Source organism: Penaeus vannamei, chromosome 12 (assembly GCF_042767895.1).
Source record: "Penaeus vannamei isolate JL-2024 chromosome 12, ASM4276789v1, whole genome shotgun sequence".
NCBI lineage: Eukaryota > Metazoa > Arthropoda > Malacostraca > Decapoda > Penaeidae > Penaeus > Penaeus vannamei.
The window spans coordinates 11,768,083-11,780,790 of NC_091560.1; the positions used below are offsets into that span (position 1 = coordinate 11,768,083).

The window sequence follows — 12,708 nt, forward strand, 5'->3', positions numbered from 1 at the left end:
TTGCCTGCACTCCATGTCTCGAAAGGATCGACACGGCAGCAGGAACAGTGCAGCTCAGATCAGCCTAACCTGCAGCAAAACAGTCCTTCACAAGCACTGTCGTCGAGCACTGGTGAACTAAGGAGTTGTTCGGTAATCACAAATTCAGCTATATGAACCTCAGTAAAGGCAGGAAACCAACAACAATAAACCTAACAATGGACAATCAGTGCCAACACACCAGTCGTTATCACTAAATATCCAATACACCGATTAATCGAGGTGCAGTACCTCAGCGTGGAAAGAGACCTCTAAATTCTGCAGAATCTGCAAAACTAGGGGTCACTCGCCAAGTCGTCGGCACCTGATCAACGGGAGGAGCAGCTGGTCGCCAAGTCAGCGGAGCTTGATCTTAGGGAGTAGGAGCTGGTCGCCAAGTCGTCGGCGCCTGATCAAAGGGAGGAGGAGCTGGTCGCCAAGTCGTCGGCGCTTGATCTAAGGGAGGAGGAGCTGGTCGCCAAGTCGGCGGCGCTTGATCTAAGGGAGGAGGAGCTGGTCGCCAAGTCGGCGGCGACTGATCTAAGGGAGGAGGAGCTGGTCGCCAAGTCGGCGGTGCTTGATCTAAGGGTGGAGGAGCTGGTCGCCAAGTCGGCGGCGCCTGATCAAAGGAAGGAGGAGCTAGTCGCCAAGTCGTCGGCGCTTGATCTAAGGGAGGAGGAGTTAACCGCCAAGTCGTCGGCGCTTGATCTATGGGAGGAGGATCTAGTCGCCAAGTCGGCGGCGCCTGATTAATGGGAGAAGGAGCTGGACGCCAAGTTGGCGGCACTTGATCTAAGGGAGGAGGAGCTAGTCGCCAAGTCGGCGGCGCTTGATCTAAGGGAGGAGGAGCTAGTCGCCAAGTCGGCGGCGCTTGATCTAAGGGAGGAGGAGCTAGTCGCCAAGTCGGCGGTGCTTGATCTAAGGGAGGAGGAGCTTGTCGCCAAATCGGCGGCGACTGATCAACGGGAGGAGGAGCTGGTCGCCAAGTCGTCGGCACTTGATCTAAGGGAGGAGGAGCTAGTCGCCAAGTCGGCGGCGCCTGATCAACGGGAGGAGGAGCTGGTCGCCAAGTCGGCGGCACTTGATCTAAGGGAGGAGGAGCTAGTCGCCAAGTCGGCGGCGCTTGATCTAAGGGAGGAGGAGCTGGTCGCCAAGTCGGCGGCGCCTGATCAACGGGAGGAGGAGCTGGTCGCCAAGTCGGCGGTGCTTGATCAAAGGGAGGAAGAGCTTGTCGCCAAGTCGGCGGCGACTGATCAACGGGAGGAGGAGCTGGTCGCCAAGTCGTCGGCACTTGATCTAAAGGAGGAGGAGCTAGTCGCCAAGTCGGTGGCGCCTGATCAACGGGAGGAGGAGCTGGTCGCCAAGTCGTCGGCGCTTGATCAACGGGAGGAAGAGCTAGTCGCCAAGTCGGTGGCGCCTGATCAACGGGAGGAGCAGCTGGTCGCCAAGTCGTCGGCGCCTGATTAATGGGAGGAGGAGCTGGTCGCCAAGTCGTCGACGCTTGATCTAAGAGAAGAGGAGCTGGTCGCCAAGTCGGCGGCACTTGATCTAAGGGAGGAGGAGCTGGTCGCCAAGTCGTCGGCACTTGATCTAAGGGAGGAGGATCTAGTCGACAAGTCGGCGGCGCCTGATCAACGGGAGGAGGAGCTGGTCGCCAAGTCGGCGGCGCTTGATTAACGGGAGAAAGAGCTGACCGCCAAGTCGTCGGCGCCTGATCAACGGGAGGAGGAGCTGGTTGCCAAGTCGGCGGCGTTTGATCTAAAAGAGGAGGAGCTGGTCGCCAAGTCGGCGGCGCCTGATTAACGGGAGAAGGAGCTGACCGCCAAGTCGTCGGCGCTTGATCAACGGGAGGAGGAGCTAGTTGCCAAGTCGGCGGCGTTTGATCTAAGGGAGAAGGAGCTGACCGCCCAAGTCGTCGGGGCTTGATCAACGGGAGGAGGAGCTAGTCGCCAAGTCGGCGGCGCTTGATCTAAGGGAGGAGGAGCTAGTCGCCAAGTCGGCGGCGCTTGATCTAAGAGAGGAGGAGCTGGTCGCCAAGTCGGCGGCGCCTGATCAACGGGAGGAGGAGCTGACCGCCAAGTCGGCGGCGCCTGATCAACGGGAGGAGCTGACCGCCAAGTCGGCGGCGCCTGATCAACGGGAGGAGGAGCTGACCGCCATTTCGGCGGTGCTTGATCTAAGGGAGGAGGAGCTGGTCGCCAAGTCGTCGGCGCTTGATCTAAGAGAGGAGGAGCTAACCGCCAAGTCGTCGGCGCTTGATCTAAGGGAGGAGGAGCTGGTCGCCAAGTCGGCGGCGCTTGATCAACGGGAGGAGGACCTAACCGCCAAGTCGTCGGCGCTTTGATCTAAGGGAGGAGGAGCTGGTCGCCAAGTCGGCGGCGCTTGATCTAAGGGAGGAGGAGCTAGTCGCCAAGTTGTCGGCGCCTGATCAAAGGGAGGAGGAACTAACCGTCAAGTCGGCAGTGCTTGATCTAAGGAAGGAGCTGACCGCCAAGTCGGCGGCGCTTGATCAAAGGGAGGAGGAGCTGGTCGCCAAGTCGTCGGTGCTTGATCTAAGGGAGGAGGAGCTTGTCGCCAAGTCGGCGGCGCTTGATCAACGGGAGGAGGAGCTGGTCGCCAAGTCGGCGGCGCGTGATCAAAGGGAGGAGGAGCTGGTCGCCAAGTCGTCGGCACTTGAGCTAAGGGAGGAGGAGCTAGTCGCCAAGTCGGCGGCACCTGATCAACGGGAGGAGGAGCTGACCGCCAAGTCGGCGGCGTTTGATCTAAGGGAGGAGGAGCTGGTCGCCAAGTCGGCGGCGCCTGATCAACGGGAGGAGGAGCTGGTCGCCAAGTCGTCGGCACTTGATCTAAGGGAGGAGGATCTAGTCGAGAAGTCGGGGGCGCCTGATCAACGGGAGGAGCTGGTCGCCAAGTCGGCGGCGCTTGATTAACGGGAGAAGGAGCTGACCGCCAAGTCATCGGTGCTTGATCAACGGGAGGAGGAGCTGGTCGCCAAGTCGGCGGCGTTTGATCTAAGAGAGGAGGAGCTGGTCGCCAAGTCGGCGGCGCCTGATTAACGGGAGAAGGAGCTGATCGCCAAGTCGTCGGCGCTTGATCAACGGGAGGAGGAGCTGGTTGCCAAGTCGGCGGCGTTTGATCTAAGGGAGGAGGAGCTGGTCGCCAAGTCGGCGGCGCTTGATCTAAGAGAGGAGGAGCTGACCGCCAAGTCGGCGGCGCCTGATCAACGGGAGGAGGAGCTGACCGCCAAGTCGTCGGCACTTGATCTAAGGGAGGAGCTAGTCGCCAAGTCGGCGGCGCCTGATCAACGGGAGGAGGAGCTGGTCGCCAAGTCGTCGGCACTTGATCTAAAGGAGGAGGAGCTAGTCGCCAAGTCGGCGGCGCTTGATCTAAGGGAGGAGGAGCTGGTCGCCAAGTCGGCGGCGCCTGATCAACGGGAGGAGGAGCTGGTCGCCAAGTCGGCAGTGCTTGATCTAAGGGAGGAGGAGCTTGTCGCCAAGTCGGCGGCGACTGATCAACGGGAGGAGGAGCTGGTCGCCAAGTCGTCGGCACTTGATCTAAAGGAGGAGGAGCTAGTCGCCAAGTCGGCGGCGCCTGATCAACGGGAGGAGGAGCTGGTCGCCAAGTCGTCGGCGCTTGATCTAAGGGAGGAGGAGCTAGTCGCCAAGTCGTCGGCGCCTGATCAACGGGAGGAGGAGCTGACCGCCAAGTCGGCGGCGCTTGATCTAAGGGAGGAGGAGCTAGTCGCCAAGTCGGCGGCGCTTGATCTAAGGGAGGAGGAGCTGGTCGCCAAGTCGTCGGCGCCTGATCAACGGGAGGAGGAGCTGGTCGCCAAGTCGGCGGTGCTTGATCAAAGGGAGGAGGAGCTTGTCGCCAAGTCGGCGGCGACTGATCAACGGGAGGAGGAGCTGGTCGCCAAGTCGTCGGCACTTGATCTAAAGGAGGAGGAGCTAGTCGCCAAGTCGGTGGCGCCTGATCAACGGGAGGAGGAGCTGGTCGCCAAGTCGTCGGCGCTTGATCAACGGGAGGAAGAGCTAGTCGCCAAGTCGGCGGCGCCTGATCAACGGGAGGAGCAGCTGGTCGCCAAGTCGTCGGCGCCTGATTAATGGGAGGAGGAGCTGGTCGCCAAGTCGTCGACGCTTGATCTAAGAGAAGAGGAGCTGGTCGCCAAGTCGGCGGCACTTGATCTAAGGGAGGAGGAGCTGGTCGCCAAGTCGTCGGCACTTGATCTAAGGGAGGAGGATCTAGTCGACAAGTCGGCGGCGCCTGATCAACGGGAGGAGGAGCTGGTCGCCAAGTCGGCGGCGCTTGATTAACGGGAGAAAGAGCTGACCGCCAAGTCGTCGGCGCCTGATCAACGGGAGGAGGAGCTGGTTGCCAAGTCGGCGGCGTTTGATCTAAAAGAGGAGGAGCTGGTCGCCAAGTCGGCGGCGCCTGATTAACGGGAGAAGGAGCTGACCGCCAAGTCGTCGGCGCTTGATCAACGGGAGGAGGAGCTAGTTGCCAAGTCGGCGGCGTTTGATCTAAGGGAGAAGGAGCTGACCGCCCAAGTCGTCGGGGCTTGATCAACGGGAGGAGGAGCTAGTCGCCAAGTCGGCGGCGCTTGATCTAAGGGAGGAGGAGCTAGTCGCCAAGTCGGCGGCGCTTGATCTAAGAGAGGAGGAGCTGGTCGCCAAGTCGGCGGCGCCTGATCAACGGGAGGAGGAGCTGACCGCCAAGTCGGCGGCGCCTGATCAACGGGAGGAGCTGACCGCCAAGTCGGCGGCGCCTGATCAACGGGAGGAGGAGCTGACCGCCATTTCGGCGGTGCTTGATCTAAGGGAGGAGGAGCTGGTCGCCAAGTCGTCGGCGCTTGATCTAAGAGAGGAGGAGCTAACCGCCAAGTCGTCGGCGCTTGATCTAAGGGAGGAGGAGCTGGTCGCCAAGTCGGCGGCGCTTGATCAACGGGAGGAGGACCTAACCGCCAAGTCGTCGGCGCTTTGATCTAAGGGAGGAGGAGCTGGTCGCCAAGTCGGCGGCGCTTGATCTAAGGGAGGAGGAGCTAGTCGCCAAGTTGTCGGCGCCTGATCAAAGGGAGGAGGAACTAACCGTCAAGTCGGCAGTGCTTGATCTAAGGAAGGAGCTGACCGCCAAGTCGGCGGCGCTTGATCAAAGGGAGGAGGAGCTGGTCGCCAAGTCGTCGGTGCTTGATCTAAGGGAGGAGGAGCTTGTCGCCAAGTCGGCGGCGCTTGATCAACGGGAGGAGGAGCTGGTCGCCAAGTCGGCGGCGCGTGATCAAAGGGAGGAGGAGCTGGTCGCCAAGTCGTCGGCACTTGAGCTAAGGGAGGAGGAGCTAGTCGCCAAGTCGGCGGCACCTGATCAACGGGAGGAGGAGCTGACCGCCAAGTCGGCGGCGTTTGATCTAAGGGAGGAGGAGCTGGTCGCCAAGTCGGCGGCGCCTGATCAACGGGAGGAGGAGCTGGTCGCCAAGTCGTCGGCACTTGATCTAAGGGAGGAGGATCTAGTCGAGAAGTCGGGGGCGCCTGATCAACGGGAGGAGCTGGTCGCCAAGTCGGCGGCGCTTGATTAACGGGAGAAGGAGCTGACCGCCAAGTCATCGGTGCTTGATCAACGGGAGGAGGAGCTGGTCGCCAAGTCGGCGGCGTTTGATCTAAGAGAGGAGGAGCTGGTCGCCAAGTCGGCGGCGCCTGATTAACGGGAGAAGGAGCTGATCGCCAAGTCGTCGGCGCTTGATCAACGGGAGGAGGAGCTGGTTGCCAAGTCGGCGGCGTTTGATCTAAGGGAGGAGGAGCTGGTCGCCAAGTCGGCGGCGCTTGATCTAAGAGAGGAGGAGCTGACCGCCAAGTCGGCGGCGCCTGATCAACGGGAGGAGGAGCTGACCGCCAAGTCGTCGGCACTTGATCTAAGGGAGGAGCTAGTCGCCAAGTCGGCGGCGCCTGATCAACGGGAGGAGGAGCTGGTCGCCAAGTCGTCGGCACTTGATCTAAAGGAGGAGGAGCTAGTCGCCAAGTCGGCGGCGCTTGATCTAAGGGAGGAGGAGCTGGTCGCCAAGTCGGCGGCGCCTGATCAACGGGAGGAGGAGCTGGTCGCCAAGTCGGCAGTGCTTGATCTAAGGGAGGAGGAGCTTGTCGCCAAGTCGGCGGCGACTGATCAACGGGAGGAGGAGCTGGTCGCCAAGTCGTCGGCACTTGATCTAAAGGAGGAGGAGCTAGTCGCCAAGTCGGCGGCGCCTGATCAACGGGAGGAGGAGCTGGTCGCCAAGTCGTCGGCGCTTGATCTAAGGGAGGAGGAGCTAGTCGCCAAGTCGGCGGCGCCTGATCAACGGGAGGAGGAGCTGACCGCCATTTCGGCGGCGCTTGATCTAAGGGAGGAGGAGCTGGTCGCCAAGTCGTCGGCGCCTGATCAACGGGAGGAGGAGCTGGTCGCCAAGTCGGCGGCGCTTGATCTAAGGGAGGAGGAGCTGACCGCCAAGTCGGCGGCGCTTGATCTAAGGGAGGAGGAGCTGGTCGCCAAGTCGGCGGCGCTTGATCTAAGGGAGGAGGAGCTAGTCGCCAAGTTGTCGGCGCCTGATCAAAGGGAGGAGGAACTAACCGTCAAGTCGGCAGTGCTTGATCTAAGGAAGGAGCTGACCGCCAAGTCGGCGGCGCTTGATCAAAGGGAGGAGGAGCTGACCGCCAAGTCGTCGGTGCTTGATCTAAGGGAGGAGGAGCTGGTCGCCAAGTCGGCGGCGCTTGATCAACGGGAGAAGGAGCTGGTCGCCAAGTCGGCGGCGTTTGATCTAAGGGAGGAGGAGCTAGTCGCCAAGTCGGCGGTGCTTGATCTAAGAGAGGAGGAGCTGACCGTCAAGTCGGCGGCGCCTGATCAACGGGAGGAGGAGCTGACCGCCAAGTCGTCGGCACTTGATCTAAGGGAGGAGGAGCTAGTCGCCAAGTCGGCGGCGCCTGATCAACGGGAGGAGGAGCTGGTTGCCAAGTCGTCGGCACTTGATCTAAGGGAGGAGGAGCTAGTCGCCAAGTCGGCGGCGCTTGATCTAAGGGAGGAGGAGCTGGTCGCCAAGTCGGCGGCGCTTGATCAACGGGAGGAGGAGCTGGTTGCCAAGTCGGCGGCGCTTGATCAACGGGAGGAGGAGCTAACCGCCAAGTCGTCGGCGCTTGATCTAAGAGAGGAGGAGCTAACCGCCAAGTCGTCGACGCTTGATCTAAGGGAGGAGGAGCTGGTCGCCAAGTCGGCGGCGCTTGATCAACGGGAGGAGGAGCTAACCGCCAAGTCGTCGGCGCTTGATCTAAGGGAGGAGGAGCTGGTCGCCAAGTCGGCGGTGCTTGATCTAAGGGAGGAGGAGCTGGTCGCCAAGTCGTCGGCGCTTGATCAACGGGAGGAGGAGCTGGTCGCCAAGTTGGCAGTGCTTGATCTAAGGAAGGAGCTGACCGCCAAGTCGGCGGCGCTTGATCAAAGGGAGGAGGAGCTGGTCGCCAAGTCGTCGGTGCTTGATCTAAGGGAGGAGGAGCTGGTCGCCAAGTCGGCAGTGCTTGATCTAAGGAAGGAGCTGGTCGCCAAGTCGGCGGCGCTTGATCAAAGGGAGGAGGAGCTTGTCGCCAAGTCGGCAGTGCTTGATCTAAGGAAGGAGCTGACCGCCAAGTCGGCGGCGCTTGATCAAAGGGAGGAGGAGCTGGTCGCCAAGTCGTCGGTGCTTGATCTAAGGGAGGAGGAGCTGGTCGCCAAGTCGGCGGTGCTTGATCAACGGGAGGAGGAGCTAGTCGCCAAGTCGGCGGCGCCTGATCAACAGGAGGAGGAGCTGGTCGCCAAGTCGGCGGTGCTTGATCTAAGGGAGGAGGAGCTGGTCGCCAAGTCGGCGGCGCTTGATCAACGGGAGGAGGAGCTGGTCGCCAAGTCGGCGGCGCGTGATCAACGGGAGGAGGAGCTGTACGCCAAGTCGTCGGCGCTTGATCTAAGGGAGGAGGAGCTAGTCGCCAAGTCGGCGGCGCTTGATCAACGGGAGGAGGAGCTGGTCGCCAAGTCGGCGGCGCCTGATCAACGGGAGGAGGAGCTGTACGCCAAGTCGTCGGCGCTTGATCTAAGGGAGGAGGAGCTAGTCGCCAAGTCGGCGGCGCTTGATCAACGGGAGGAGGAGGAGCTGGTCGCCAAGTCGGCGGCACCTGATCAACGGGAGGAGGAGCTGGTCGCCAAGTCGGCGGCGCTTGATCAACGGGAGGAGCTGGTCGCCAAGTCGGCGGCGCCTGATCAACGGGAGGAGGAGCTGGTCGCCAAGTCGGCGGCGCCTGATCAACGGGAGGAGGAGCTGGTCGCCAAGTCGGCGGCGCTTGATCAACGGGAGGAGGAGCTAACCGCCAAGTCGTCGGCGCTTGATCTAAGGGAGGAGGAGCTGGTCGCCAAGTCGGCGGCGCTTGATCTAAGGGAGGAGGAGCTAGTCGCCAAGTTGTCGGCGCCTGATCAAAGGGAGGAGGAACTAACCGTCAAGTCGGCAGTGCTTGATCTAAGGAAGGAGCTGACCGCCAAGTCGGCGGCGCTTGATCAAAGGGAGGAGGAGCTGGTCGCCAAGTCGTCGGTGCTTGATCTAAGGGAGGAGGAGCTGGTCGCCAAGTCGGCGGCGCTTGATCAACGGGAGGAGGAGGTGGTCGCCAAGTCGGCGGTGCTTGATCTAAGGGAGGAGGAGCTGGTCGCCAAGTCGGCGGCGCTTGATCAACGGGAGGAGGAGCTGGTCGCCAAGTCGTCGGCGCGTGATCAACGGGAGGAGGAGCTGGTCGCCAAGTCGGCGGCGCCTGATCAATGGGAGGAGGAGCTGTACGCCAAGTCGTCGGCGCTTGATCTAAGGGAGGAGGAGCTAGTCGCCAAGTCGGCGGCGCTTGATCTAAGGGAGGAGGAGCTGGTCGCTAAGTCGGCGGCGCCTGATCAACAGGAGGAGGAGCTGGTCGCCAAGTCGTCGGCATTTGATCTAAGGGAGGAGGAGCTTGTCGCCAAGTCGGCGGCACCTGATCAACGGGAGGAGGAGCTGACCGCCAAGTCAGCGGCGCTTGTTCTAAGGGAGGAGGAGCTGGTCGCCAAGTCGTCGGCGCTTGATCAACGGGAGGAGCTAGTCGCCAAGTCGGCGGCGCGTGATCAACGGGAGGAGGAGCTGGTCGCCAAGTCGGCGGCGCCTGATCAACGGGAGGAGGAGCTGTACGCCAAGTCGTCGGCACTTGATCTAAGGGAGGAGGAGCTAGTCGCCAAGTCGGCGGCGCTTGATCTAAGGGAGGAGGAGCTGGTCGCCAAGTCGGCGGCGCCTGATCAACGGGAGGAGGAGCTGGTCGCCAAGTCGTCGGCACTTGATCTAAGGGAGGAGGAGCTAGTCGCCAAGTCGGCGGCACCTGATCAACGGGAGGAGGAGCTGACCGCCAAGTCGGCGGCGCTTGTTCTAAGGGAGGAGGAGCTGGTCGCCAAGTCGGCGGCGTTTGATCTAAGGGAGGAGGAGCTGGTCGCCAAGTCGGCGGCGCCTGATCAACGGGAGGAGGAGCTGGTCGCCAAGTCGTCGGCACTTGATCTAAGGGAGGAGGATCTAGACGAGAAGTCGGCGGCGCCTGATCAACGGGAGGAGGAGCTGGTCGCCAAGTCGGCGGCGCTTGATTAACGGGAGAAGGAGCTGACCGCCAAGTCGTCGGCGCTTGATCAACGGGAGGAGGAGCTGGTCGCCAAGTCGGCGGCGTTTGATCTAAGAGAGGAGGAGCTGGTCGCCAAGTCGGCGGCGCCTGATTAACGGGAGAAGGAGCTGACCGCCAAGTCGTCGGCGCTTGATCAACGGGAGGAGGAGCTGGTTGCCAAGTCATCGGCGTTTGACCTAAGGGAGGAGGAGCTAGTCGCCAAGTCGGCGGCGCTTGATCTAAGGGAGGAGGAGCTGGTCGCCAAGTCGGCGGCGCTTGATCTAAGAGAGGAGGAGCTGACCGCCAAGTCGGCGGCGCCTGATCAACGGGAGGAGGAGCTGACCGCCATTTCGGCGGCGCTTGATCTAAGGGAGGAGGAGCTGGTCGCCAAGTCGTCGGCGCCTGATCAAAGGGAGGAGCTGGTCGCCAAGTCGGCGGCGCGTGATCAACGGGAGGAGGAGCTAACCGCCAAGTCGTCGGCGCTTGATCTAAGGGAGGAGGAGCTGGTCGCCAAGTCGGCGGCGCTTGATCAACGGGAGGAGGAGCTAACCGCCAAGTCGTCGGCGCTTGATCTAAGGGAGGAGGAGCTGGTCGCCAAGTCGGCGGCGCTTGATCTAAGGAAGGAGCTGACCGCCAAGTCGGCGGCGCTTGATCAAATGGAGGAGGAGCTGGTCGCCAAGTCGTCGGTGCTTGATCTAAGGGAGGAGGAGCTGGTCGCCAAGTCGTCGGCGCTTGATCAACGGGAGGAGGAGCTGGTCGCCAAGTCGGCAGTGCTTGATCTAAGGGTGGAGGAGCTGGTCGCCAAGTCGGCGGCGCGTGATCAACGGGAGGAGGAGCTGGTCGGCAAGTCGGCGGCGTGTGATGAACGGGAGGAGGAGCTGGTCGCCAAGTCGGCGGCGCCTGATCAACGGGAGGAGCTGTACGCCAAGTCGTCGGCGCTTGATCTAAGGGAGGAGGAGCTAGTCGCCAAGTCGGCGGCGCTTGATCAACGGGAGGAGGAGCTGGTCGCTAAGTCGGCGGCGCGTGATCAACGGGAGGAGGAGCTGGTCGCCAAGTCGGCGGCGCCTGATCAAAGGGAGGAAGAACTGACCGCCAAGTCGGCGGCGCTTGATCTAAGGGAGGAGGAGCTAGTCGCCAAGTCGTCGGCGCCTGATCAAAGGGAGGAGGAGCTGACCGCCAAGTCGGCGGCGCTTGATCTAAGGGAGGAGGAGCTGGTCGCCAAGTCGTCGGCGCTTGATCTAAGGGAGGAGGAGCTGGTCGCCAAGTCGGCGGCGCTTGATCTAAGGGAGGAGGAGCTGGTCGCCAAGTCGGCGGCGCTTGATCTAAGGGAGGAGGAGCTGACCGCCAAGTCGGTGGCGCTTGATCTAAGGGAGGAGGAGCTGGTCGCCAAGTCGTCGGCGCCTGATCAACGGGAGGAGGAGCTGGTCGCCAAGTCGGCGGCGCCTGATCAACGGGAGGAGGAGCTGGTCGCCAAGTCGTCGACGCTTGATCTAAGAGAGGAGGAGCTGGTCGCCAAGTCGGCGGCGCCTGATCAACGGGAGGAGGAGCTGGTCGCCAAGTCGTCGACGCTTGATCTAAGAGAGGAGGAGCTGGTCGCCAAGTCGTCGACGCTTGATCTAAGAGAAGAGGAGCTGGTCGCCAAGTCGTCGACGTTTGATCTAAGGGAGGAGGAGCTGGTCGCCAAGTCGGCGGCGCCTGATCAACGGGAGGAGGAGCTGGTCGCCAAGTCGGCGGCGCCTGATCAACGGGAGGAGGAGCTGGTCGCCAAGTCGGCGGCGCCTGATCAACGGGAGGAGGAGCTGACCGCCAAGTCGGCGGCAGCTGATAGAACTAGTGACACCTTCGGTGGCATTGCTGTACTTTTGTAAGGCATTCTCCGTTCAGCACCTGGAAATCAACATCTGGAACTCATAATTTTCAGGCTTTAGTTTACCACCCAGGAAACTGTCTAACTGTGTGTTTGCTACAGGCCCCATTAGTAAGGAGAACACATCGATTTCCTACTGAACAACATTGATAGATTAAATCAGTGCACCTTACTAGCCGTTCGATCGGCAGTAAAGACTGGTGAAGCTTAGTCAAACAGCAACAGGGCCTCACGTATCAAGACTGCATTACACCAATGTATAATTACTTGCCTCCTCTCAGAAGATAAGTTTGTGAACCTGACCGCACACCTGAAGTTCCATCACTAACAAATCAGAGACTAAACAAGCTGTTATCTGTGTTGATAAAGTCAAACATCATCTTAAGTTTGAGGTTAGTAAAGCCTTTGGACCTGACAACCAAAGTCTCCACATAAAATGTGTGCTGACCAGATTGCAACTCCACTTAACACCTTACTTCCAACAGCAGAAGTGGCCAACTATCTGGAAACAGGCTAGAATTGTGGCAATGGATAAAAAGGAAAGCCAGACACTCCCAATTTTTTTAGGCCCATCTCACTGCTCTCGATCATGGACAAAATCTACGAAAAAATTTTGGTGAACAGAATGACAATTTCTTTGACAACAACTACTTAGCAGTAAGCAGTTTGCCTTTGGATCGAAGAGATCAGCATCCGACCTACGTCTACAATTAGTCACCAGCTAGAACAAATTCCTTGATGCTGGCAAAGAAACACGTCGTTACCCTGGATATTGCTAGTGCCTTTGACAGAGCATGGCACAAAGGCATTATTTCCAAACTAAAAGGTTTTGGCATTGATGGTGACCTGCTGTGGTAAATGGCTACACTTCAAGTGAATATCCAATCAGTGCAAGTGTACCCCAAAGCAGCATCATAGGACTGCTCTTATGGTTTCCAGACGCCCATGCATATGCTGACGACTGCGCGTTCTCATTTACATCTGAAAACATGAGCGCACTGCGACTGTTGAACATATTAATGATGTGTTGTCAATCCTCACCTCATAGGACCGACGATGGTAGGTTACTCAGGTCCATTGACAGAGTCCGCTAACCCCATCCATTAGTGTTGATGGGAATACACTCGATCTGAAGAGAGAATTAAGTATCCTTGGATTAAGGTTTGATAAGTAGCTGACATTCATTAATCATAC

General features: G+C 60.1%; 1 protein-coding gene across 1 annotated transcript in view; it reads left to right on the forward strand.

The window, feature by feature from the left end:
- The window catches only part of LOC138863470 (trichohyalin-like), a 14,188-nt gene extending 1,960 nt beyond the window's left edge, over nucleotides 1–12,228 (forward strand). Inside the window, exons 3-16 of the mRNA XM_070127622.1 lie at nucleotides 26–132; nucleotides 319–398; nucleotides 1,152–1,473; nucleotides 3,084–3,430; nucleotides 3,788–4,109; nucleotides 5,720–6,066; nucleotides 6,508–7,071; nucleotides 7,345–7,699; nucleotides 8,993–9,274; nucleotides 9,773–10,122; nucleotides 10,225–10,743; nucleotides 10,933–11,331; nucleotides 11,831–12,038; nucleotides 12,139–12,228. Coding sequence (XP_069983723.1) covers nucleotides 26–132; nucleotides 319–398; nucleotides 1,152–1,473; nucleotides 3,084–3,430; nucleotides 3,788–4,109; nucleotides 5,720–6,066; nucleotides 6,508–7,071; nucleotides 7,345–7,699; nucleotides 8,993–9,274; nucleotides 9,773–10,122; nucleotides 10,225–10,743; nucleotides 10,933–11,331; nucleotides 11,831–12,038; nucleotides 12,139–12,228 — 4,292 coding nt within the window. The remainder of the gene's footprint in view (nucleotides 1–25; nucleotides 133–318; nucleotides 399–1,151; nucleotides 1,474–3,083; nucleotides 3,431–3,787; nucleotides 4,110–5,719; nucleotides 6,067–6,507; nucleotides 7,072–7,344; nucleotides 7,700–8,992; nucleotides 9,275–9,772; nucleotides 10,123–10,224; nucleotides 10,744–10,932; nucleotides 11,332–11,830; nucleotides 12,039–12,138) is intronic.
- Nucleotides 12,229–12,708: the final 480 nt, after the last annotated feature.